This window comes from Sciurus vulgaris (genome assembly GCF_902686455.1).
Source record: "Sciurus vulgaris genome assembly, chromosome: 2".
Taxonomy (NCBI): domain Eukaryota; kingdom Metazoa; phylum Chordata; class Mammalia; order Rodentia; family Sciuridae; genus Sciurus; species Sciurus vulgaris.
Window position 1 is genome coordinate 122,530,633 of NC_136462.1, and position 27,021 is coordinate 122,557,653.

The 27,021-nt window shown below is 36.9% G+C and overlaps 1 protein-coding gene across 3 annotated transcripts; it reads right to left on the reverse strand.

Moving 5' to 3' along the window:
- Positions 1 to 6,045: 6,045 nt before the first annotated feature.
- RCN2 (reticulocalbin 2) lies at positions 6,046 to 21,251 on the reverse strand. 3 transcript variants are annotated; one of them, XM_079127838.1, is made up of 7 exons: positions 20,952 to 21,251; positions 20,450 to 20,555; positions 17,542 to 17,738; positions 11,790 to 11,903; positions 8,779 to 8,875; positions 7,527 to 7,669; positions 6,046 to 6,876 (listed from the first exon to the last, which is right to left on the reverse strand). In XM_079127838.1, the coding sequence occupies exons 1-7, from the start codon at positions 21,093 to 21,095 to the stop codon at positions 6,724 to 6,726; spliced, it is 954 nt and encodes a 317-aa protein (XP_078983964.1). In that variant the 5' UTR covers positions 21,096 to 21,251; the 3' UTR covers positions 6,046 to 6,723. The 3 variants fall into 3 exon arrangements, with proteins under 3 accessions (XP_078983964.1, XP_078983962.1, XP_078983963.1); XM_079127836.1 differs by having other exon boundaries at positions 11,790 to 11,891; positions 20,952 to 21,244; XM_079127837.1 differs by lacking the exon at positions 6,046 to 6,876 and having other exon boundaries at positions 7,602 to 7,741; positions 20,952 to 21,244.
- Positions 21,252 to 27,021: the final 5,770 nt, after the last annotated feature.

Genomic DNA, 27,021 nt, shown 5'->3' on the forward strand with positions numbered 1-27,021 from the left:
CTTCAGAATATGTTGGTCCAATTTCTTAAACTGTCATTGTTTTATGGTAAAAACTCCCTGACTTCATTTAGGACACAGTATTTAAGATGCAGTCTTTTTCATTTTTAAATTAGTCTCTATTCAAAACCCATTTTCCTTCCTCCCTGGGTAGTGATTTTCAATCCTCAACAGGCCCAGTGCTTCCTTGTTAGGATCATTATGTTGTAACATCTGCTCCACCATCTTGAAATGAAATTCATTGATAGTATAATGTATACTATCTTAAAGAGCAACATATATTGATCACCTGCCCTTCCCCATCCGTCCTCTGTTCTCTGACCTGCTTCTGGCTCAGTGGCTTACACAGGGGCAGCACCCAGGCTCCTGGGCTCCTGACCATCTTTCACGTTAGGCCAGTGCACAGACAGGAAGTGCAGTAGCAGCAGGAAGGAGATGAGGCTACTTATTCCCTCACCCTTGGATGTATACACACAACTGACATATCTCTATGGTCCCAGTGCCTGTGTGGGGGAAGGGAGGGACTGGGCCCCACCAGTACCATATGTGCTCCAGGGCCCTCCAGGCCAAAGGCAGCAAAGCCTTTCTGCATCACCAACCCTTGCTGGTTCACGTAAACCTGCCCCTGTCTCTGTAGTGTACCATCTGTTACTTGGAGGGCCCTGACTGATGCCCGCTCTAATCCTCTAACTATATAGGAAAAACTCCTCTTGGGAAAGACTACACCAGAAGACCTACTGAAGTACTGTAGTCCACTGTTTGCACCAGGAATGGGCTAGATACAAAGGCAGAAGGCAGTGGCGATGTCATTTGTGATCTGGATTTTCTGAATGGTGAACAACTCCTAGAAAAGTTTTGAATTGAGCAAAGCATTACTTACCTTTGATGTGTACAGTGACTGAATTTCTGGAAATGCAATGTACATTAAAACTGTGTAAAAAAATATTTTGTTTAAATTAGAATTTTGATTTTAGTCTCAGGTGACCACAAACAGCTCTTTCACCCACATCAGTGTCCACTGGGACATTCTAACACCATGCAGGACAAAGGATAATCATTTCTTGTGCAAGACTGTGCCATAAATTGCAGCATGCCTAGGATGCCATAGCCTGCTTTTTCAATGCTCTCAAATCGCCCTCAAGGGCATTTCCATTGAACACTACATTTCAGGGATTGTAATGGGGGTGGGGTAGCTGAGACTGCTGGTCACAGGTAGGGGGTGCGGGTGGCACTCATTATTCTTGGTTCACATTGGCCAATTAGTGAAACCTACCATGGAGCAGCTCTCTGGTGAGAACTCATATGCTATGATTCTTCTTTCTTAAATGGCCTATTATGACATAATTCACATACCCCAAAATTCACCCATTTAAAATGCACAGTTCAATGGTTTTTAGCATATTGGGAGTGAGTATTGGGCCACTATCACTACAATCTGATTTTAGAACATTTTCATCACCCCAAGAGGGAATCAGGTACTCATGAGCCAACCCTCTTCAGACCCCCATCCCCAAACACCAATTTACTGTCTCTATACATTTCACACAAATTAAATTATACATTATGTGGTCTTTGGTGACATAATTGTTTAGCGACAACAAGAACAGACTAAGAGACATACAAAAAGAAATACAATGAAATAAACTGGCACGATGTTAGCCCTCTCTCACCCTGTAACATTTCATTAGTAAATTCAGTCAACAACTCTCTGCCATGGGCTGTTCACACACTGGGCCTTGGAGAAGCCATCCTGAAAAAGTCACAGCTGCAGAACTCCAGAGCTTTTTTTTTTTTTTTTTTTTTTTTTAACTTCAATGTAGGATAATACACTGTCTGATTTTTTTAAATTTGTTTTTTAGTTATAGATGGACACTATACCTTTATTTTATTTATTCATTTTTCTGTGGTGCTGATAATTGAACCCAGTGCCTCACATGTGTTAGGCAAGCGCTCTACCACTGAACCACAACCCCACCCCTGATTTCTGATCTTTTATACTTTTCCTTTATGCTATATGATATTTTACAAATTACATGTTTCTAATGTTTTTCAAAGTTAGTGGAAGGAGAGTGGCACCAGCCCAAACATTCCCGTCTCTTTCCTTCTCTGAACTCCCAGTGATTGTTGTTTTGCTCAGGTGGGTTGTTTGGGATTATAAAGTGGAAGGGCTGAAGGAGCAGACTGAAGACTAATTGCTATGTGACAATAAGGTAAAATAGTTGTTAATAGTTTAGCCTAGCTTCCCTTCCTTACCACCATGAAGGCAGGCTGTAATTAACTTTAATCAGGTTTTTCATTACAGGGTACTCTTACAAAACATGTCACTTGCATGACACCATTTGTCAGGAGATGGAACAACAAACCATTAATTTAGAAGGACCAACAGTCAGCACACATTAAAAAAAAAGTTTAGTTAATGCTTTTATCATTGTAATGGGATCATCTCTTTACCCATGTCACCAACACTACTAATGGTTTAATAAAGGAGCAAAATAGCAAAGCCATCTGCTCACTGGCAACTTGTCTCAGAGGAAAAGGAAACTTTCTCTATAGAACACAGAACAAACGTAGGTTTCTTTTTTTCTAAAGTCATGAAAAGTCAAGATTAAAAATTATGAGATTTAAAAAATATTTTTAATCACTTTGAACTAGTTCTATAAATTTCAGTTGTTTCCTTTTATGTTCATGCACCATCTAGTTAGTTTGAAATAAAGCTATGGCAAACTTTAGGTATTTTACAGCACTTGTTTTTCTTTGGACTTGGATTGAGTCCTTTTTTTTTTTTTTTTTAATTCAAATTAGAGCCATTTTAGTAGCTGCTCTGAGCTACTCACTCATACCAGTTTAAAAAAAAAAAAAAAAAAAGATTACACTGCTAGGAAATCTGGCCAAATATTTAACAAAACGATATTGAAATGAAGCAGATTGTTACACTTGCTTAAAAATTTTGACTCCAAGTGGTTTTCCTAAACAATTTTCCAAAGTTGAAAACATAACATTAAGCAGACATTTTTCACTTAAAAGGAGATATTGCAACACTAAAACTTTAGAGAACAATACCATAAATTTATCCTCACATTTAAAATTACAAAGGGATATTTTGGAAAGGACAAACTATAGACAGAATCATTAGGGAAATGCAAATCAAAGCCACAAGACACCACCTCACATCCACTAGGATGGCTACTATTAAAACCAAAACAAAACATAAAACGAGAAAATAACAAGTTAGGAAGTGTAGAAATTGGAAGTCCTGTGCACTATTGGTAGGGATGTGAAATGGTGCATCTGCTGTGGAAAACACTTGTGGTGCCTCAAAAGACTGAAAACAGAATGATCCAGCATTTCACTTCTGGGTATACAGCCATAAAAATTGAAAGCAGGTACTCAAAACGTATTTGTAAATCCATGTTCTATTAATCACAATGGTTAAAAAGTGGAAGCAGCTGGGTATGGTGGTGCATGCCTGTAATCCCAGTGACTGAGGCAGGAGGATTGCAAGTTCAAAACCAGCCTCAGCAGTTTAGCAAGGCCATAAGCAACTCAGTGAGACCCTGTCTCTAAATAAAATATAAAAATGGGCTGGGGATGTGATTCAGTGGTTAAGCACCCCTGGTCCAAAAAAAAGAAAAGGTGGAAGCGACCCAAGGGTAAATCAAAGGATAAATGGGTCAAAACAAAACAAAACAAAAATAAATGTATACACATACAGCGGGATGTTATTCAGTCTTAAAGTCTGCAATATGCTACAGCATGGGTGAACCTGAGGATATGAGAATACATATCCTCCTGCCTCAGTCTCCTTAGTAGCTGGGATTACAGGCGTGTGCCACCTTACCTGGCAAACTCGGGGTATCTTGAGACAGAGTATCAAATTATAGAGATGAAAAACAGAATGGTGGTTGCCAGGTGCTGGAGGGAGACAGAATTGGGAGTTATTGCTAATGGGGAACTTTACAAAATGAAGAGTTATAGAGGTGGATGGTGATGATGGTCACACAGCATTATGAATGTATTTAACACCAAGGAACTATACACTTAAAAATGGATAAGATGGGGCTGGGGAGATGGCTCAGTTGGTGGAGTGCTCGCCTCACAAGCACAAGGCCCTGGGTTCAATCCCCAGCACCGCAAAAAAAAAAAAAAAAGGATAAGATGGCAAATTTTGTTATGTGTATTTTATCATGACTTATAAATTTTTAATAAAAAACTATGGGGACAATAAAAAGATCAAGGATTGCCAAGAGTTATAGGAAGAGAGGGATAAATAAGTAGAACAGATTTTTAGGGTAGTAAAACTACTCTGTATAATCTACCTAACAGTGGACATATGACTTTATACATTTATTCAAACCCATGGAATGTAAACTATTAACTATGGGTGATAAAATGTTAATATAGATTTATTGTTACGAATGTACCACTTTGGTGTAAGATATTGATAATGTGGCAGGCTGTGCATGTGTAGGGGAGGAGTATATGGGAACTCCCTGTACTTGCTATTCTATTTTGCTGTGAATGTAAAACTGCTCTAAATATTTTTTAAAAATACCTTTTAATAGTTGATGGACCTTTATTTATTTATATGTGGTGCTGGGAATTGAACCCATGCTAGGCAAGTGCTCTACCACTGAGCCACAACCCCAGTCCCTCTAAATAAGTATTTAAAGAAAAAAACCTTCCACAGAAAGAATTAAGGCAAATCTGGCATGCTAGTTTTATTCTGAATGTTCTGGCTTTTGAGTTCATATCACAAACTAGATAGTCATTTTCTGTCCTATGAATTTTCTTAGAGCCACATATGAACTCATTTATGCAAATCCCATCCGCCTTTCCAGTTTAAAGTAGTACCTGACATCAAATAATGGAAGTTATTAAGTCCTTTAGCAGAATCAGCCAATAATTCAAAAAGTCTAATACTATTTTTATTCTCAAATATAAGTCCAAATTATTCTAATTCTAGTAAAAATAAAAGCTTTATTTTTGAAATCTGAAAGTTAAAATCCAAATAAAAGTTAAAAATAAAGATTTCCATTTTGACTTAGCCAAAGATAAACTCTGCTTAAGTAGATGATTGTTTTTCTCTGCACGATTATGAAAGTCAGTTGCATAATGCTATATTGCTCAGGATCAGATGGGATCTACTGTGGTTAAAAACAAAAAGACACCCAAATCTCTAACTTAACATAATGAAAAGTTTATTATTTTATTTTTGGTACTGGGTATTGATACCAGGTGATTTAATATTAAGCTACATCCTCAGATCTGTTTGGTTTTTTGAAACAAGTTCTCACTAAGTTGCTGAGGCTGGACTTGATCTTGGGATCCTCCTGCTTTAGACTCCTGAGTCGCTGGGATTACAGGAATGTGCCACCGTACCTGGCTTACTTTTTATCATATTAAGTCCACTGTGGATTCAACTGACCTTCATGTGGCACTGAGTAATCAAGGCCTTTGATCTTGTAGATCTACTGAGGCTCCTCCATGACACCATGGTAGAGGAAATAGGCTGTGACTAGTCTGGGAGTGACATACACTACTTCCTTTCATACTTAACTGGTCAAAACTAGTCATTGCTCACCAAGAAGCAGGCTGGGAAGTTTCCTTTATGCTACAAAAGGTTAGAATAGGTACTGGTAAACACTGGGTGCCACTGCACGGAGCTAACCTGTATCATTTACAACATTATCTCTAGGGCTGGGGTGTAGCTCAGTGGTACAGCGCAAAAGCCCTGGGTTCAATCCTCAGGTCACACACACAAAAAAGAAAAAAAAACAAAAAAACAAAAACAAAACTAGCCCCAAATTGCAAAACCAGTTCCTACAAGAGCAATTAAAATGTGTCGATGTACACTCAGCTATATCATGATTCTTTTATTTTTTTAAAAAAGCAATATAAGAATATGCAGCAAGAATAATTTAACAGTTTTGAGAATATTCACTACCCAAATAAAGAAATATATGAGACAAGAAAATGTATAATACAATAAGACCTGTGCTAAAGTCAAGGTTTATCTGCAAAATTAAAAAACAAACAACATAAAAAAGATAAGGACAATTCATTTTTAATCAAAAATGAAAAGGTTTCCGGACAATGTTAAATTCCACTCACCATAATGCTATAGTTTTACATTAAATATAATTACTATCTATACATATGCAAAAATATAAAGTTCTATTTCATACAACAAAACCCTTTACAGAAACCATTTTAAAATTCAGTAGAACTTCTCAACATTAACGTGTGAGGTTTAAGTCCTTCTAAAGGTTCCTTCAAAGGTTTTAAAACAAAACACTAAACCTAAAAACACTGTCCTTTCTCTTAGTTCCCAAATTAAATCTAAATAGAACAAAACAAAAATTGATATCTTAGTCACATACTACTTAAATATTAACATTGTTCAGGCATGTCTAAAATCCTCCATTTTTTTCAAGTATGGAAACAGAACTCAAATATCCACAATACAGTACCAAACAGATGGAGTATTCAGAAAAAGACTTTGTGGTCACATGGCATGGTAAACGTTTAATTTCAATATGTTTTGAAATAAATATCAAGTTTTTGTTTTGTTTTTCTTCTAAAAGACCAAAATTATAAACTACATTAGATAATTTTGACTGTGGTAAGACTTAGAAGTGTAAAATACAACATCAATGTTTTATCACAAAAGTAAAGCTGGTAAGAAATTATAAAAGGACACAATAGTCTACTCAGACACACTCAAGATTAAAGCTCGTCATGATAGAAATAGTCATCATGGAGCTGTCTGCCATAATCTGTGGCTTCACTGGTAAGAAACAAGTCCTGGTTTTCCAGAATCTCTTCTTTAGAGAGCTTTTTATCACCATTCAAATCCATTTCATCAATTAGATGAAGAGCCTTCAAAACAAAGCAAAACAAAAAGGTGTCAAATGTAATAAGTAGTTTCAGCAAAATGTTCACATTTTAGTTGATGTGATTTGTAAAACCTATTTAGGTGTGCCAAGTACTCATTAATGTCTAAGTATGTAAAATATTTCACATTGTAATTGTGTCTATCAACTGTCTCATTATCTCCTTTTTAATTTCTGCTGGGTTCTGCATCCTCTCCACTCAAATCCAATCCAGGATCCAAACCAGGCTATCTCAAGGTTAAGCAAAATTATTATAATCCACTTTTTGAGCCCCTATAGGTAAATATGAACTATTATTCTATTTACTATATGCTCAGATTAATACATAAGACCACCTTCCTTTATTCCCATCTAGAACAGTTTGATTTAATTCAAAGTATAGCAATGAGCAAGGCATGGTGGCACATGCCTGTAGTCCCAGCTGCTCAGGAAGGTGAGTGAAGCAGGAAGAGTGCAAGTAGAGGTTAGCCTTGGCAATTAAGCAAGATACTGGTCTAAAAAAGAAGAAAAACAACAAAACACAGCAATGTATTAATCCTAAATAATCCTATCACTACTTCTTTCTTTTTGTGATTTTTAACTTCCTATCAATAGAACCAATTTTTTTTTGGAGGGGGGTCATTATGTGATACTTACCTCCTCTTGCGCAATGCCCTGATTATTGGGTACTACCCAAGATAACAGCTCTTGGGGATCAAGCCTGCCATCATTATCTTTGTCATAATCATTCACGAATCTGTCTTTCTCAACAAGTATCCATTCTGGATCTTCATTTGCAGCTTAATATAAAAAAACAGAAATATACATACACAAGAATATCACATGTATCCAATAAGAAGTTTGGTATATTCCTAGAATAAAGGAAGTGAATTTAAAGTTTACTACATAAAGGAAGCCAAGTTAAACAGAACTACTTAGCTGAAAAGTCCTAAAATAAATACAAATATATAGTAATTTTTCAAAGGTGACACATAAATCTAAACGACTCATAGTTTTTAAAATGCTGCATAGTAATAAAAACTAGTACTTTCTTTAACTACTGCTACTTACTCAGATATCTTGTTTTCCCAAATCTGAGTTGGGTAATAGTTTTATGTATATCATGTGACTATTAAGTTTCTTCTGTTCTTACAAAGTACTCCCCCATGTACTTTTAAAGTGACATTGAAAATAAGTACTGGGCACCGTGGCCCACACCTATAATCCCAGCAGCTCGGGAGGCTGAGACAGGAGGTTCTTGAATACAAAGCCAGCCACAGTAAAAGTGAGGCACTAAGCAACTCAGTGAGACCCTATCTCTAAATAAAATACATTACAGGGCCAGGGATGTGGCTCAGTGGTTGAGTGCCCCTGAGTTCAATCACTGATACCACCCCCTAAAAAAAAAAAAAAAAAAAAGTACAACTGTTGACCAATTTTAAAACTGTGCTGTTTGATACTTTTAAGTAACAATTCTGAAGAAAAGACAGAAAGGAAAATTCCTCTAATTTCAAATGCTTAGTAAGTCACTTTTTAGTCTCAGTATTTGTACTATTTTATATTTCTCTTTTAAGATTAACATGAAATGATACAGGATTTTCTTTAAAAAAAAAAAAAGAACATGTCAACCTTTACTTCCTTCCCTTGTGGATTGATAATGATATTCTACTAGTTGGAAAGGGAAGAAAAGTGTTAAATAAAAATGAGTAAGATGTATCTCAGTTAAGCTATTAAATTCCTTTGTTGAAGTTGTATTATAGTTAACTTAGCAAGAAGGAGAAATCAAGCATAGTTCCTCTTGTTACATTTTCCCTGTCAAAGAAAGCTCTTAGTGATAAAAGACGTCTTCCAATTTCTTTCTTAATTTCATATTTTCCCCTCTCCTTCCACACTCCTCCAGGTGACTTACTTGGATCCCTCCTGTAATCACCAAGAAATTCTTCTAAACTAACATATCCATCACCATTTTTGTCGTGTTCTTCTAAAGCTTCTTGAATGACGAATTCCTATTACGTGTTCATTAAAAGAAAAAAAAATTAAAATTTTCAATCCCACAACCATCTCAATCAATCTTAACGTAGAACTTCAGGAATAACCATTTCAGTTACTTTCAAGACAATCTTTCTAAACACTGTAATCCAGGAGAATAAAACCTCAAGTACTAAGTAGTTCTAAATTCAACATCCTTAAAGCTTGTGAAACTGTGAAGAACTCTACTTTTTACTCTCCTAAACCACTTCAGCACTAAATGTAGGGTCCCTTTTTCTGCACATTCCCCTTCCTCTCAAGAATGCCACCTCTAACACTGTTTTCTTTAACCACCAGCCCTCCAACCCATCAATAGCCCTGAGAGAACCCTACCTTAGATCTCCTTGTACATAGCTGTTCTTCCTCCAGATCTGAAATGTGCCAGCCTCCCACAAAACCTCAACCACATAGCTTCCTCTTCCCTCAGACCCACCCCAAATTGCCCCAAATCCACTCCTCACTCTTATCAAAGCTTCATACCTAACAATCAATCCTCCCTGACCCAAAGGGCAGATCCTTTCCTGTTTAATGACCTGATCAATGGCCAGCTGCTTCAGTACCCCACTCATTACCTTCCCATCCCTTTGTGTCCTTTTCTTATTATGCCAATCCCCACCCTGAACATTAGACCCACATCATTTTCTCCTTCTGCAACCATAAAATCTAAAAAGACACAGAACTATAAACTTAGTCCTTTTAAGTTGATTTCTGCCATTTCACTGGATTCTCCCTACAACTAGGAAATCTATTTGTTTCCTTAATATTCCCTACCTCAGTGCTTTCAAACCTCTACCTTCACTTTCTTTGAGTTTTGCTGTAATCCTTCCAAAAATTCTCTTGGCAAAGATCCTAGTTTTCCAGATATGACATAAGTCTTCTGAAAATGATTCATATAAACCAGCAGCGCTCTCACCTTTATCTACCTATTCTTATGCCTATTCCTCTCATTTTTTTTCTTTCATCTCAGAAGTTGAAGCTCTTGCTAGGGCAACGCCCTCAGCTGTTTCCTAGGTTCCATATGTTCCCATTTCCTAAGGGCTTTCTTTCTCTCAGTTCCTTCTTCTATGCCTTCTGTGACATTCAAGTCCCCAGGACTTTGCTGTACTCTTTCATTACCATCCTGGTTCTTTTTTCCTGCCTAGCCTCTCATGGGTCACCTCTACTATTCTTACTTCCTCCCTACCTGCTTTCTCCCTAACATCTCTTAATCTGGATTACCTAGCATCACCACTGTAATAAAAATATATTCTCAGAAAAGTCTCCAGGGGTTTAAACTACACTTGTATGAACCAGCACTTATGTACAAGCTATCTTCCCCACCCCACCCCTTCCGCACCAGGGATCAAACACACAGCTTTCCACATGCTAGGCAAGTGCTCTACCACTGAGCTACAACCCTAGCCCCAAGCTGTCTCTTTTAAATCAATTTTTACAGATTTTATATAGAAAAGTCAGGGATTTTAACCTTCATCATCAAAGGTTACCTTTATCACTACTATAAAAGTTCATCTGATTCTGAAATCTAGTAAATCAACATTCCTGATTGTGCTCTCTTCAAAAACAAGATAAAATCTATTTTATCTCACTGTCATATCACACTCCAGGGCCATGTCACTTAATACCCATTATTTCATTGATCTTACTGGTCATTCCCCTCTTCAGTCAACTGTTCCTTTCTCCAGAGAATCAAGAATCAGCATCCTCTGCCTACTGTTCTAGGATTCAATGAGCTTGCCTCAATTTAATTTTGGCACTTAAATTATGCCCAGCAATGTTCTTAAACTAGGTCATGTATTTTGTGCCAAGTAAGAAATCAGAAGCTTCACAATGTCAAGAAGTAGTACTAATAGCAGTGCCTTGCCACAGAGCTTTTGGAAAAAAGTATACCTGCTGCATTGTTATTCAAGGCCATGATCCATTAAACAAACGGCTACTTCTTCCCTCCCTCAATATCCAGGGAATCAAGTCACAGAGCTGGAGGCTGATGCCATGCAAGAGAACTCAATATAAATGTTCTCTTTTTAAAAGTTATTTGGCACATTACTCTTAACTCCCCAATATAATGGTCTCTACTCTCAATAAGCTTGTTACCACAACTCAATTAAAAATTGTTGAGCTAAAACCTAAACTTTGACAGTTTTGAAGAGCTGGTAGTGGTGCTTCCTGCCTCGCCTTTCTTTTTTTGCCCTCACAGTGCTAGGGATTGAGCCCTGAGCCTTGTGCATGGCAGGCAAGTGCTCTACCACTGAAATACACCCCCAGCCCAGTACTTTTTTTAGGTATTAAAGGAATGTGAGGACTCATTATGCCTGAATTTGCAAAAACATTAATAGTTACTAGCAGTTGCAGCCCGCCTGCAATGTAAAGGGATCTAAATGTGATGTTTTTCCAGACCAAAAGCTTTCACAAGTGAGGTTGTAAACTACATGAAAATTCCAGCATTAGTAACACTGAAAACTACAAAAGGCTAAGTAAAGCCTTGATGGTAACATGGTTATGATCAGGAAAACAGCCAGAGGAAGACTGCTGTTCATAATACCATGTAAAGATTCAAAAAAGCAAAAAACTCAATCCTCCACCTGCTCCTTCCCCCTAAGCAACCTGATCACCACCAGGAACCCTTTTGACCACTTCTAATCTTATGTGGGGAGAATTCTGGGTCATTTTGGATCTTCTATCTCTTAAAATTCTGGTTATCACACAAATCATTTTAATGACAATATAGATATATTTTAAAATTTTAGTCATTCAATAACTTAAAATTTTTCTTCCTCAGGCTAAATTATATTGTTATATTGTATACACGTATAAATATGTAACAACAAATCCCACCATTATGTACAACTATAATGCACCAATAAAACATATGGAAATAATTTTTTTCTTCCTTACCGTCATATAATCAACTTCCTCAGGATGTTCAAAAGCAATGAATTCTTCAAGACTCAAACCAGGACCTGAATCTTGGTTAGCTCTTTCAAATCGCTTCTTGTCCTTTAAATGAAGCTTTGAGAATTAAAAAATTTTGAACACATTTAAAGATCCCATTATTACCATAACATCATTAAAAATACTTTGAAAAACTGTAAAATTAAAGTACATTCTCAAACATCATCTCCTCCATCTTTACATCATTCTACTGAAGGTAGGTTGGGCAAATAATAACAAACATTTATTAGAGGCAACACAGAGACAAGCTCCATAGTCAGACCCAGATCTAAATTCCAACAATGCCACTTACTGGTTGTGGTACTAGTGTAAACTGCTTAACCTCTCTGGCTTTCTCATCTATAAAATTGGGGTAAAAATCTCTACTAAGCAATTAGTCTGAGCATCCCTATGATGCAATCAATAAATCTGAAGTATTAAGTATTTTATAAATGGTATTATGCTACTATTATTGATAGAAAAACAGATTAAATGATTTGATGGAAGTCAGAAACACAGCTAAAATGTACTGACCTTGGCTCTTCCTTGTTCTTTCCATACTACTATCACCTTTAATAATTAGTGTTAATACTTTTTTGAATGTCCCCAAAGCGACAAATTTACATCATGTGTTAGATATTGGAAGGGCTTTTAAAAAACTGTTTTTGGTTTGTTAAATGATTTTTTAAAAATATGTAACATTTTATAAAAGTAGTCCTCTTCTGTTGAGAATCTCACATGATTAGTATTGATAACTAAGTCTATTTTTAACAGGCTCTGTATAATGCTAATTCTTTATATTCAGAAACAAATACACCAAAAGCTTAAATGGGTCTCATCTTGAGGTTAAATAAACACATCTCCTTTTCTATTTTCTCTTCTTCCTTTTTTTTTTTTTTTAAATAAATTTCTTTTCTCCTTTTAAAGTAAGCTCAAATAGTAAAAACGATTAGGGAGGAGGCTGATATCCATAAATGTTTCAAAGGTAATTCTGTAACCAAGGGTCTTGGAAGTCAAAGGTACTTTATTGTTAATCCTACATGATTTCTATTTTGAGAATTTATGGGAATAGCTTTCCTTTCTAAAAAAAATGGGCATGTTTAAAAAAAATTTCAAAATTTTAGAAGCTTTTAATTTATTTATTTTACCATTAAAACAATGTTCCAGTTTTCTAGAATAGTAGATTAGGTAAGGTAGCATTTACCTAAATACTAGTTCTTTTACAATTACTAATATCCTCTGGAGAGGCTCACGTTTACCCCAAAGAATCTGCCTTTTAAACATCTAGACTTCACAAGTCAGATACACTAACCCATTTATCACAGAAAAGAAAAAATAATTTGTCTCCAAATAGTTTCTTCTAAGCAAATGTTTCATAATTTTAAATAACTAGGCCAAACAATTTGCATTTTGTGTTCAGGTTTAACGGGGAAAATTAGACAAACAAGAACTTGAGGCTCTTTGTGGAGTCAATCAAATTCTTTTTGAGTAAGTCACTATTCAAAATAACAACTGCTTAGATTCCTTATGAAAGGATCCTTCAATTGGAGCAAAAAGGTCCATGTATCATCAGAGTGAGCTAAATTTGGCCAAATTTGCCTATGGAAAGAAAGGATTTCTTTCAAGGAGTTGAGATTTCTTTAAAAAAAAAAAAAAGAGAGAGAAAAGGAAAGTAGCTTTTTCTGGTTCACATCTCACGGCCATTTGAGAGTACCTCATATTAAAGAAGTCAAAACACAAAAAGAATGCTTTTTCAAATGGCAACATTTTTAAAAAATAACAAAAAAGATGGGTAGTTTCAGAAAACCTCAAGATTTTTTTTCCTTCTGTATTAAAAAGTCATATTCTAGTAAAGGATAAAAGTGCTACCTATTGTAGTGTAAAGAAACTACCATAATCATTTATTTTTATAGTGCAACAGAATTTATGGGGAACAAAACTGCCACCTTTTGGTAGAATGATGGTTTTACATGAGGAAATTTATACTCTGTAATCTTAAAACAAAATTCTTGGTCTTAAAAATTCTGATCAGTCACATGAAGCCTATCTCTTACATTAATAAATATTGCTTATATAATACATATTCAGCAGCTGACTTTAGAAGTTGGAGTAACTGAACTTTTACCAGGAGGTCTCCAAACTTATACTGCTTAAAATTGCTTATTTATAATTGCTCATCATATAACATGTACTTTTTCAGACATGTGACAGCCTGAAAGGGTCACTACTCCAAGTTGTCTATGTTCTTTATATGGAAAGTTAATAAAGTTTGGGTATAAAGTTGATTTTGAATTGAATACTTAGGCACTCTATCACTGAGTGGCCTTGAACTAGTGATCCTCTTGCCTCAGCCTCCTGAGTCACCGAGATTACGGGCATGTGCCACCATGCCCAGAGAAAATGTTTAGTTTTTTAATAGAATTCCATACAGAAAATTTTATTTCATTCAGAAATCCAATTACTTTTTATGATTATTTTTACTTATGGCATAATAACTTAGTTTATAACTTTGAGACTGATTTGTCTTTTATCCTTTATTTTTAAATTTTGAATAATGCACATGATGTCTGGGTTCATCTTTACAGGGATTTTTAGGTTAGGTATTATCAAACTCTTTAAAAAGTATGATTAGAACTTCATGAAGATTATATATTCCAGGGCTGCCAAACAGGATTTCTACAGCAAAGTATTCACTTTAGGGATATGTCATTTCCCTTAGGCTATTAAGATCCTTCTAATTTTCTAACTCCTCCTTAAAAGGTAGATTCAAATCAACATGTACTGGGTATGCAATATGTAATAAAGTTTTAGAGGAAGACATCTTTTTTTTAATTGATTCTTTTTAGTTATACATGATAGTAGAGTCCATTTTGATAAAATTGTACATGCATGGAATATATCTTATTTAATTAGGGTCCCAGTTTTGTGGATATACACGATGGTGGGATTCAGTGTGGTGTATGCATACGTGTACATGGGAAAGTTATGTCAGTCTTTCCACTGTCTTTCCTATTCTTATTCCCCCCTCTCTTCTCTTCATTCCCCTTTGTCTAATCCTCTGAACATCTATTCTCTCCATACTCCTCATTATGGGTCAGCACCCACTTATGAGAGAAAACATTCACCCTTTGGTTTTTTGGGACTGGCTTATTTCACTTAAGACAATGACAGTCTCCAGATCCATCCATTTACTGACAAATGTCATAAAGTAATTATTCTTTATGGCTGAGTAATATTCCATGTGTATATATACCACAATTTCTTTACCCATTCATCTGTTGATGGGCATCTAGGTTGGTTCCATAGCTTAGCTATTATGAACTGTGTAGCTATAAATATTGATGTGGTTGAATCACCATAGTATGCTCATTTTAATCCTTTGGATATATAACAAGGAGTAGATAACTTGGTCAAATGGTGGTTTCATTCCTAGTTTTTTCAGGACTCTCCAGAGGGGCTACACTAATTTGCAGTCCCACCAACAATGTATGAGTGTACCCTTTTCCCACATCCTCACCAACACTGTTACTTGTATTCTTGATAATTGCCATTCAGAACCAAACAACAGTAAGAAGTAAGAAGACTGATTTACACTCTCTTTAGTCTACTGGAAAATAAACACCCAACTAATGGGGGGAAAAAAAGAAAAAGATACATTTTTCTCCTAAAAAATGAAATTTTAGCTAATCTAAAGATATTAACAAATGCCTAAATAATTTTTTAAAGTTGAATGATTAACTATAAACTTACATGAATTCTACATGTTTTCTTTAGCAATATTCTTTTAAATCAAAACAGAAATATATACCAGTCCACCTGCTACTATTTATTACTATTTCTCCATATTATTATTATCTTCGATTTAAATGGAGATTATCCCCACTTTTAGAGATGAGGAAACTGAAGCATAAGGAGGTTTAGTAACTTACCCAAAGCTGTACAACGGTTAAGTGGTAGAGCTGGATACAAAGCCAGGTAGACTGGCTCTGAGGCTGGAGCTCTTAACCAGCACACTGGTGGCACATGCATAGCATATGAGTAGTCATTAGCAAAGAAACAACCACTTTGGAGTTAGTAGTGGCCTAGTTCAAGTGGCCAATAGAATTCTAAAATAAATAGCAAGTACAATGATAAATGATGGCCACAATAAAAATTAAAAGATACATATTAAAATGAGATAAGAAACAGAAGAGGCTAAAATGTTTTCCAAGCACCCTGGCATACAGTTTGAAACATACAGTGGTTGGTTTATTTTTTTCTTTTCCATATATTAAAAAAAAACTATCTTAAAAATTCTACAAAATTACCCTTGAAATAGCAATTTCTCAAATTTATAGTTATTCGTGTTGATATACTTTTTAGTTTGACTTCCAAAAGTCTTAGAAAGTTCCTAATAATTCTTAAATAAAAATTGTTTTACCTCTGCTTGTTTAAGCTTATATTTTAACAAAATAAACCATAAGACATAACACAGTAATACTGAATCTTCAAAAATGAGTTATTTTAAACAGTGTTGTGCTATGTAAAACAGTATTGAGCCAGGTGTGGTGGGGCAAGCGTGTAATCCCAGCAGCTCTGGAGGCTGAGGCAGGAAGATTGCAAGTTCAAAGCTAGTCTCAGCAATTTAGAGAGGCCCTAAGCAACTCAGCGAGACTGTCTTAAAAAAAAGAAAGAAAGAAAGAAAGAAAGGCTGAGGATGTGACTCAGAGGTTCAATCCCTGGTACCAAACAACAACAATACAAACCAGTATTGAGGTTCCTCAAAAAACTAAAAACAGTTAATCCAACAATTCCATTTCTGGGATCATACCCAAAAGAATCAAAAGTAGGATCTAAAAGAGAGATCTGTACATCACATTCACTGCAGCATTAATCAACAGTCAAAAGGTTGAAACAACTTGCGTGTCCACCCACAGACAAAAGGATAAACAAAATTTGGCACATATGTATACAAAAAAGTATTATTTGCCCTTTTTAGGCAGGAAATCCTGACACATGCTACAACACAGATATCCTTGAGGGCATTAAATGAAATTAGCGAGTCACAAAAAGATAACTATTGTAGTCAAATTCATAGATAGAAAGTAGAATGGTGATTGCCAGGCATGGGGAGGGGTGGGGTAGGAATGAGGGTTATCGTTTAATAGATATAATGGGTTCAGAGTTATTTTGCAAGATGCGAAGAATCTGAGAGCCTGGTTGTACAATAAGGTTAACACACTTAACAACATCAAATTATACACTTTAAAATGGTTAAAATGATAAATCTGTTATGTATACTTTACCACAATATTTTTACAAGTGAGTTATTTCATAATAAAATTTTTACAAGTGAGTTATTTCATATAAAACTGTTTTAAATGGAAATGGGCTGGTACAGCTTTCTTAGTAAATATGATATAAAATTGTTCAATGTTTAAAATTAAAAACTGAGCTAAATATCCAAAATACATTAAAAAACCAAATCTGGAAATAACAACAAATAAGTGAGGTAGCTAACTAAAACAGATGCAAGGACAATTTAGGAAGTACAGAGTAAGAGTCCTAATCTGTCTAGAAAGGAAATGATCAAAATGACCACTGAAGTGGAACTGGTGATTGCCCAGAGAACAAGGCAATCCTGTCTAGGACCTCAGGTCCTCTTGAGTTCATTCATGTAGGAAGATAAAGTAAACTGATGTGGATCAAAAGGAACAGTTTGGGCACATGTACTCACCTGCCGAAACGACTCCTCTTCTGCATCATCCAGAGCAGTGATCTCATCAAAGTCAATCACACGGTCATACATCTGAATGTTATATTCATCCCATGTCACAGTACCATCATTGTTTTTATCATATTCAACAAACTGTTGTTTTGCTTCTTGCATAGCATAATGCTTAAAAGACATCTGAATCCACTGACTGAGTTCACCTATGAGAATTTTCCAGAACACAAGAAATGTTAACAATAATTCTGACAGAGTGAAGATTTCTCAAAAAAGAAAACCTTCAAATGTTTGCAAGTACTGAGTGAAAGCAAGTATTGAGAGAAGAAAGAAAGTGAAGAGAGCTGTGTGGAATCTAAGAATATTGTAATATGTGATCTACCCAGAATGCAAGCTCCATAAGTAGAGTTTGGGTTTGTCCCCACCGCCCAAAGCTGTACACACTAAATGCCTAGAAAGTACTTGGTTTACTAAATATTTGTTGAGTAAACTACCAACCATCTAAAATAGCATTTTACTCTTTATATATTATCCAAAAAATTGCAGACCACTTTGCTAAGTATCACAAATCTCTTAGGAAGCACAAATACTTGAATAACTACCTACTTATTTTAATATGCATAAGAAAAAGTTTTCCGTTTGTGAAAGGAATACGAAGTTTTCCTTTAAAACTAATTTTATGTGTACTAAACAAAAATATATTAATAGTGGTAAATAAACATGGCCTAAATTGTGAAAAGGCATTCAAGTGACAGAAGTTGGAGAAACACTGTTACAATATATTCCTCTTAAACATGTCAAAAAACAGAAAATTTAGACACTTTATTGGTAGTAATTATGATTTATGCCCTTCCTGCAACAGTTGTCTGTTTTAACTTGGTATCTGAAGACTTGGTGGAAAAGTTTCTAAATCTCAAATATCTACTTTCAGATCAACTATTAATCTATTCACAGAGATAATTATTATACTGCATTACAGAAAAGAGGGGGAGATGATGAATATTTGTAAGGAGAGCAAAGGATTAACACTTGATTTAAAGGTATCATTTTTTTTTTTCATGACTGGTACTCCTCTACTGGTTTGGGAAATGTCAGGTGAATAGAAAAACAAAGACAATCTCTCTCTCTCTTGAAACTAGATGAGGGCAGAATAATAACTTATGCACCCATGTATTGAACAACTGCCACATATCAGATCCTCTATGTTGTTGCTATTCTTCAAAACAAAGCAATTACAAGCATTACTATTTCATAGCTGAAGAAACTGAGGTTCAGAAAAGTCCACGGTCTCAAGCTAATAAGTGGTAGAGTGCAAATTTAAACTTGTTTGGTTTTGAAGCCTAAACTACTTTTATCAGTACCCCTTAAGAACCTCTGATTTTTTAAAAATTTGTTTTTAGATGGGGGTCTACTTGTATCAGCTACCCGTGAAGAATCTCTGATTTTTTTTTTTTTTAATTTGTTTTTAGATGGGGGTCTCTCAATGTCACTGGGCTAGTCCTAAATCCCTGGGCTCAAGGGATTCTCCTACCACAGCCTTCCAAGTGGTTGGGACTAAGGGCACATGCCTGGCTAAGAAACTCTACCACTTACAAACCTTAAGAGTCTAGTCCTGGTTCTCAGAGTGCAAATTAACAAAATTGTCTTAAGGGTCCTCAACTAGAATACAGGTTTCCTTAAGCATCCCTAGTGTTTATGTAAAGAGATTATCATGGCATAGTAGAAAGTAAATGAAAGAGGAATCAGAAATATGGATTTACTCTTCAGTTTTCCCTTAAGGGAGTAGTTTACCTTTTCAAATTTTTGGTTTTTTCTCCTGTAAAATGAAGATTTGGACTATGTTGCTTCTAACTTTAAGTTTACTACTAAATATTTGAAGATATCTAGGTCCTGAGATGTAACACAGTATCCACACCAACTTGTTCTGTGTATATTCTAGCACATCCAAAGATGGACTCATTCTTATGTTGGGCAAGAGTCCAGAAGTTTTGTTATTAAGCAAAAGGAACAAAACCTTAATATTACTAATAGTACTGAGGGCACCAATGTGAGCACTTCTTTGTCAGCACTTCTTAATCTTACCAGTCTGCAATTTCTCTCCTGCAACTTCATTCCTTGGATGCTGAGCAATATTTAAATGAGTAGTATAGCCAAACAGCAAGCTTAGTCACAGAAATAACCTGAATTTTTTTGAGGATCAACTTGAAATGCTGATAGGGTTCATCACTTGAATTAAACAATGGGGAGCAACAGTTGCACAGCAATTTATTTGGGATATTCTTTTAAGTCTGTGAATTTCATTTCTGACTAGAGATCTACCTAAGAGCATTCAGATTTTTAAAAACTTTTTTAAATTGAGGCTATTAAAAACTGAATTAAGAGAATAATACTTGGATTCTAGACCTGCTAAGCTCTTTATTTTAAAAAGGCCCTTACTCCTATTTTAATGTCTGCAAAGAGGTGGACAAGGCAATTCTAAGGCCCCTACCAGCTACACCATTTTGTTATAATGTCATCATAAACATAATCCACATGCAACAGGTCTTTTCGTCCTAAAATTTAACAAATGCACATATCAAAAGAGTAATAAGTCACTTAATGTCTTAAGATTCTGGGGCCTATTTCTCTACAATGGATCATACTGCAGACAGTGACAAAAAATGATATGTGGAAAAGGTATGTCTAAAGATATGACTTGCACATACCGTATGGAGTGAATGGTGTTTATGTATTATTGGGGAAAGCACTAAGTTTTACTTGGTACCCCACCTTTCAGGCATAAAACCTATTTCCCATGTCACTGTACCTCTCTTAACTTGCTGGAATACTAACAATCTACCAACAGATATTCCTGCTTAAAATATTCATCTCCTACAAAGGAATTTCTCCATTGTTGGTCTTGTAGAACCGTCCTTACTTTCGGTGAGAAAGCCATCTGAGTCCGAGTCAATTTTCTTTATGATCGACTGCAGTCTTTTCTGCTGCTCTTCGTGGCCAAGTTTAACATACTCATCGACGTCTTCCTTTGAGGGGAAGCGATACACAGGAGGACCAAGATTTACTATCAATGGGGCATAATGGAGGAGAATAGGGTTATTAGATGCCTCCCTTGGCTAAGGGTTTTGGGAGACCCACATCTGCTCACCAAGGCCCCAGCCCCCTCTACCATCCCCTCTACCATCCTTAGTATTCTGCCCCATGTCTGAAGGTTGGAAGGGATCTGGCCTTTGGGCCCGACTAGTTCCTTAGGCTTTACAGGCCTCGGGGTCCCCCAGAGAGCAAGCGAGGCCCGCCCGGCCCCCATTGTCAGGCCGGCCTTCCCAGGCCTTGCCTAGCTGCCCGGCTTTGTCCCGGGACAAAGCCCGCGGCGGCATTGGTGCGAGGCCCCGGCCTCCCAACCCCCAGCCTGGCCGCCTCACCTGGACGCCCAGCAGCGCCTCGCGGTCGTAGTCGGCGCGGTGCTCGCCCTGCGGGTAGTGCAGCTCCTCTGCCTTGCCGGCGCCGGCCACCGCGGCGCACAGCAGCAGCAGTACCAGCACCACGGGCCTCGGGCCCAGCCGCATCGCGCCGGCCCGCCGAGGACACGGAGAGACCGGAGGAGGAAGGCAGGCGGGGCCCAGGCCGGCGGCGGCGCCCCGCAGGCGGCCACGGGAGGACGGCGCCGTGTATGTGGGGGTGGGGGGCACCGGAGGTGGAGAGGGCGGCGGCGGCCCGCTGCTCTAGCAGCAAACCCTCCTGCCTAAGGTTCAGACGACAACTGTGTTGCGGAGGCGCGCCAGGCCCAAACCTATATGGCTGCGGCGGGGGGGCGGGGCGCCGTCCTGCGCCGATGATTGGACCATGGGGCGCTGGGGGCGGGCCCGCGCGATGTGGCGGCCGCAGTAGTCCACAAGCACTAGGAGGCCGGCTGGGGCCCCAGAGTGGGTAGAATCCCGCGGGTGCCTTCTCCGTAACACGCTCGGAAAAACACCTCCGTGACTCACCTCCGCCAGGTCTTTTCCTGTGGCTGGTTCCTGCCAGAAACTGTTCTGGCACTGTTCACTTCGTGCGTCCCTTCTGGTTTCCGTCAATGAGACAGACTGGAAATTTGGGTGAAAACAAAACAATACTGTATCTCAAAGTCTTTGCCTGAGGATCCGACCAACAGTATCCACTTCTAGACTTCAGTGTATTTCAAATTACTCATTTTACCAGAGCAGGAACTGCAGCCAGACGTTTGTATCTGATGCCCAGTTTCGCGATTTACAAGTTATATGACCTTGGCCAAATTACTTCGCCCCTGAAAACCTGTTTGCTCACTTATGAAATAGACACAGTAAAAAGACTACCTTAAAGAGTTGTGAAAATTAATTTGTTTAGAATAGTAAGTAGCATAGATGTGAAGCTGTTCCATAAATGCAAGCTTTCATTCATGTAGGTATAAAAAGCAAAAGATAATTTCACAGAATAGCTTAGCAAGTAGCTAGAAAAAACTTCATGGATAGAATGCACGTACCTGTGGCTTCTATTCCATGTTCTACTTACAGATCTATGTAGTTTTTTCACCTCATCCTGAGCACAATAAGGCCAGAGAAATTTGTAGGCTGCAGCTTGAACCCTTTTGTTTACTGATTGCCCCACTTAGAATCAGGTCTTTTCACACAAGAAGAAAAGGCTTTCTGGATCCTCTTTCACATCTCACGGTCTCTGTTTGGATTGGGAGCAAGACTTCTATTCCAAACTGAAAAACTGAGTTGCACAAATTTCCTCGGTCAGGTTGGAATTTTATTGTGTTTGGTCAGAGACCATTGAAAAGTTTATAAAGCAAAGAGTTAAGTTCAATTCTTTAAGTTCAACATTATAACGATCAGTATAGAACAAAGTTTTGAATTTGAATGAAAATATGGGCAATATTTCAGAGTTGATTTCATTAAAACAAATTTTAAAAAGAAAATAAAAACTTTTATTACTGGGCCATTTTAATTTTAACTTTAGTTCTGGGTTTTGATGTAGTCTGGGAGGGGAAAAAGAGAGATAAATATACCCATTTAATAAAGAAATCAGGCTTGTATTTATTATTCTTTGATAAGTTTATCAAGTTTTTTTGTTTGTTTGTTTTGTGGTGCCGGGGATTGAACCCCTTGTGCATTGAGAGGCAACCACTCTACCAACTGAGCTATATCCCCAGCCTTTATTTGGGTTTTTTTTTGTTTTGTTTTTTTTTGTTTTGTTTTGTTTTGTTTTTTTTTTTTAAGGCCTCACTATATTGTCCAGCTGTTTTTCAACTTATGAACCCAAGTGGTCTTCCTGCCTCATCCTCCTGGGTAGCTGTGACACGCGGCTGCCCTATTCGTCACTAAGTACAAGGTAAACTTTGACCTGCTTATGCTGTGGCTCCAGTTACAAAGGGTATGGTACAGGGTAGTAAAGAAGCTCTTCTAAACTCAAGGGATTCACAGATGAAGTTTGGGGGGGCAAAGGGAATCTAATAGTATCTAAGAAGCAATGAGGTAAATAGTACAAATATCTGACCAGCAGAAGACCTGTGCTCTGTCTTTCTTCAGCTCTAAATGGGTTGTTTTTCTCCTTATTTTTGCATCTGTAGGAAAAGGATCGGATTAACTCAGGAGATTTTAATTAAATTCTTTAGGCTATGAAATGGGTCCTGTGTGGGGTTTGGTGATGTGTTAACCCCAAAACCTTTTGCAAAAATTTATGCCTATGTACATTTCTGGACAGACGTTCTATGGCTTTACTTTCATCAGAGCTTCTCAAAAGTAAAACTTCAAAAAGTTAAAGGCCCCTAAAGAAGTCTCTAAGACACTCTTCACCTGTAATTTCATGATGATTTTAGTTAGGATTGCTTGGAAACAGATTTAGGTAAAGTCCTCCGATCAAGAGAGGCAAGATGGACCCATTTTTGGTACTTGTAATTGATCCATAGTGAAAAATAAGTATCTCAAACAAGTAGACTGGGGGGGGGGGGGGAAGCATTACAAGAATCCAGAGAACAGTTTTCTTGACCTATGAAAGTCCATAGCATATAGCCAATTTGGGGGTTTTGTTTGTTTTTTCCAGTACTGGGGATTAAACCCAACGGTACTCCACCACTGAGCTATATACCTAGCTATTTTTATTTCAATAAGTTGATGAGCCTAGCTTTGAACTTAAAATCTTACTGCTTCAGATTTCCAAATACTGGGATTACAGGTGTGCACGACCACACCTGGATGCAAATTTGTTTTGAAACATTTTTATTGCAGCATAATTAATACACTTTAAAATGTACAAATCTTAAGTGTAGAGTTCAAGGATTTTTTTGATATATAGAATATACATATATTTATATGTATATATGTATATATTTATGTATATATTTATACATATGTATATATGTATTATATGTTTATATGTATATATTTATACATATGTATATATGTATAAAATCTATGAAACCCTCCCAGCATGCCAAGTCTCCCTCCTGCCCTCTAAACATGACCTTTACCAAAAAAAAGCTATAATTCATTTTATCATAGACAATTTTGCCTGTTTTGAACTTTATGTAGATGATATTGTATAACATTTAAAGCTACTGAGAATGTGTCCTTCTGCCTTGCCGTGAAGCAAGACAACTTTGGAGTAAGACACATGAGGCTTGAACCTTTGGTCTCCTTAGGTCACACCTATGTAACCTTGAGCAAGTGACTTAAACTGCTTTTTTTAACTCTAAAAGTAGAATAATAAAAAACTGTCTGATAAGCCTAATGTTATGAATGTATTAAGTACTCTTTGTAATGTATCTGATCCATAGAAGGGGGCTAATTTTTTTCTTTCTTTTTCCCTAGAACATTCTTATTCTATCTTCCAGACCCACCCAGCACAAGTGTTTCCTAAAGGAGGCTATCTCTAACTTCCTGGCACCCCAAAATTATTGCTCTCTTAGGTCTCTTTGTCTTATCCCTAAATTTCATGTGTTCCTCTGCTATGGTATTTAGCACTGTTTACTGTGACTGTTTTTTGGCATTACTAAAAGGCTGTGAGAACCATGAATTCAGGAACTGTGCAATTTCTCCAAGTGCCCTTATTATTAAGAGTGGTTCAATAAACTTTAGTGGAATGAATGAATTCAGCCATATTGGAATTCCACTAGAAGTATCTACTATAGGGGTTAGCATTAGCTTTGAAACTATTCAAAGAAGCAAGTTGTAGGTTTATTATTTTTTGAGTTTGGTAAGATGTGTGTTACAAGGAACAGTGGTTTAAAATCAAAACAAAGATAAAGTTTGGAAGCTTGTGTTTGCAGGTCTTTTTCTCCAGAATGAAAGAGATTTGGAATGATAAACAACTCAAGAGGAAAAGTCAACAAATTCAATGAGTTTGCAGCTTTGCACAGACAGAAAACACAAGACAAAGGAACAGGTAGGGCAGTGAATGGGTGAACAACTTAGATGGAATGATCAAGCAATTAGGATTTTGTTGGTAGATTAATCTTCTGTCAACCTTTTGAAGGAAGAAGGAGATGTGAGAATTCCAGAGTTATGGTGGAGTTTTAGAAGATGACATGTAGAAAATATGTAGGTGGTTGGGTACATTAAAATACATAGAAAATATCTTCATTTCTAAGGAGTCTCCAAAAGTTTGAAAGTAGTCATAAAATCTCAATAGCCTGCAAAGTGTGTTTCCAAGAAATTCAATGTAACTATTTTTCACCAAATGAAATTTCTTCCCCAAATTAAACATGAACCTGGACTTGGGGGTGTAGCTAAGTGGTACCGCTCTTGCCTAGCTCTATCCTCAAGAGAAGCTATCCTCTTATTTCCAACCATTCACATTCATTGCCTAGACAAGTGTATCTCTTGCCCCAAAGGCAGCACAAGTGAACAGATTACTGTCAGATATCTGACTTGCTCTGGGGACACATAGGGTGTCCTTACATCCTGGCTGACCTAACAAGATTATTAATAATGCTCCTTACACATTCAAAAGTATCCCAGAATGGGTCAATAAATTGTATGGTCATCTTACCATTGGGCCTCACACTCAAGCAGTCTAGACCCCTCTCACGACTCCTCCCCAAGTCCCAAGCTTTATTAAACCTCAGTACCCTTTCCCACTGGTTTTCCCCACCTTTTCAACAATAGGTCCTTGAAGGCTTAGTCAAACACATTAGCAGGGCTGGGGAGATAGCTCAGTAGGTAGGGTGCTTGCCTTGCAAGCACAAGGTGCTAGGTTTGATTCCCCAACACCACAAAAAACACATTAGCAGTAAAAATAAAGATTACAAAGAAAGAGGGAATGAAACTTAGCTAAAGAGGACAGTGAGAGAAGGAGAAACAAGACTAACTTATGTAGGAGTTTCTTAGGAATTATAATGAAACTGGTGTACTTTTGGCATTACTAATTCAGCTCTGAAGACAATTTAACATTTAAGCCACAGCAGGCAGTTATAACTTTTGCAAAAGCATAGAATATAAAAGAAGATAGTAGAATCCACAAAATAGCCCAAGAAAGCAGAGCAATGTAGTCCAGAATGTCAGAAGGCCTACGAAACCCGTAAAAATCCTTAGTAAATATCCACATTTCATCTCAGGAGTTTATGGCAATTCATTTTTGCCTGATATGTTTTCTTCATCTTCTGCCTTTTAGTTGTGTAGGTTCTCTACTTTCTGCCACAAGCACTAGAACCATCTGACCTCTGGGAAAAAATGAAATCTATTTTGCAATTAAATATAACAAGGTAGATAGACCTTTGGAGCTGAATTTGAGAGGATTCCTAGTCTCTACTCAGAGTTTTACTCGTCATATCTAAAGTGAGAAGTATCTCACATAACCTGACCAAACACACTCCTACCTGGCTGCCACTTAATAGGAGAGTGGAATTAGAACAGGAAGGTATGGGGATCATGGAAACAGACATTTTGTATCTGGTATACATCCTGCTACAGAGGCCAGCCCTCAGACTCCTTCTACCCATGCCTCTGAGTTTCCACTCATGTACACCTGGGGAGGGGGAAATCTACATTCTGACATTGTCCATTGCCATTTGTTGTGTATGTCAATCAGTAGTATCTGTTAATTGTGTAATGTGAATTTTTTTGTAACTATACCAATATTTTGACTGCTTGTTATTAATTTCTGAGAGAGATGTTTCATAATCTCCCACTATGATTGAATCTTTCTCTACTTCTTTAAGTTTTATTAGTTTTTATCATACATTTTGAGGCCATGTTATTAAAGGACTTACAAATTTATGATTGTTAGGTCTTCTTAGTGGAGTGATGGTTTATCGTTATGAAGTATTTTCTCCTATTTTTTTAACCAATATGCATATAATGTTCAGTACATGTATACATTTTGTAATATTCAAATCAGATTCAACATATTTATCTATTCAAACATTTATCATTTCTTTGGGGCAAAAACTCAAAATCCTTCCCTCTAGCTTTTTGAAATGTACATTATTGTCATCTATTGTCACTATACTGTACAATAGTACCTCAGAGGGGCTGG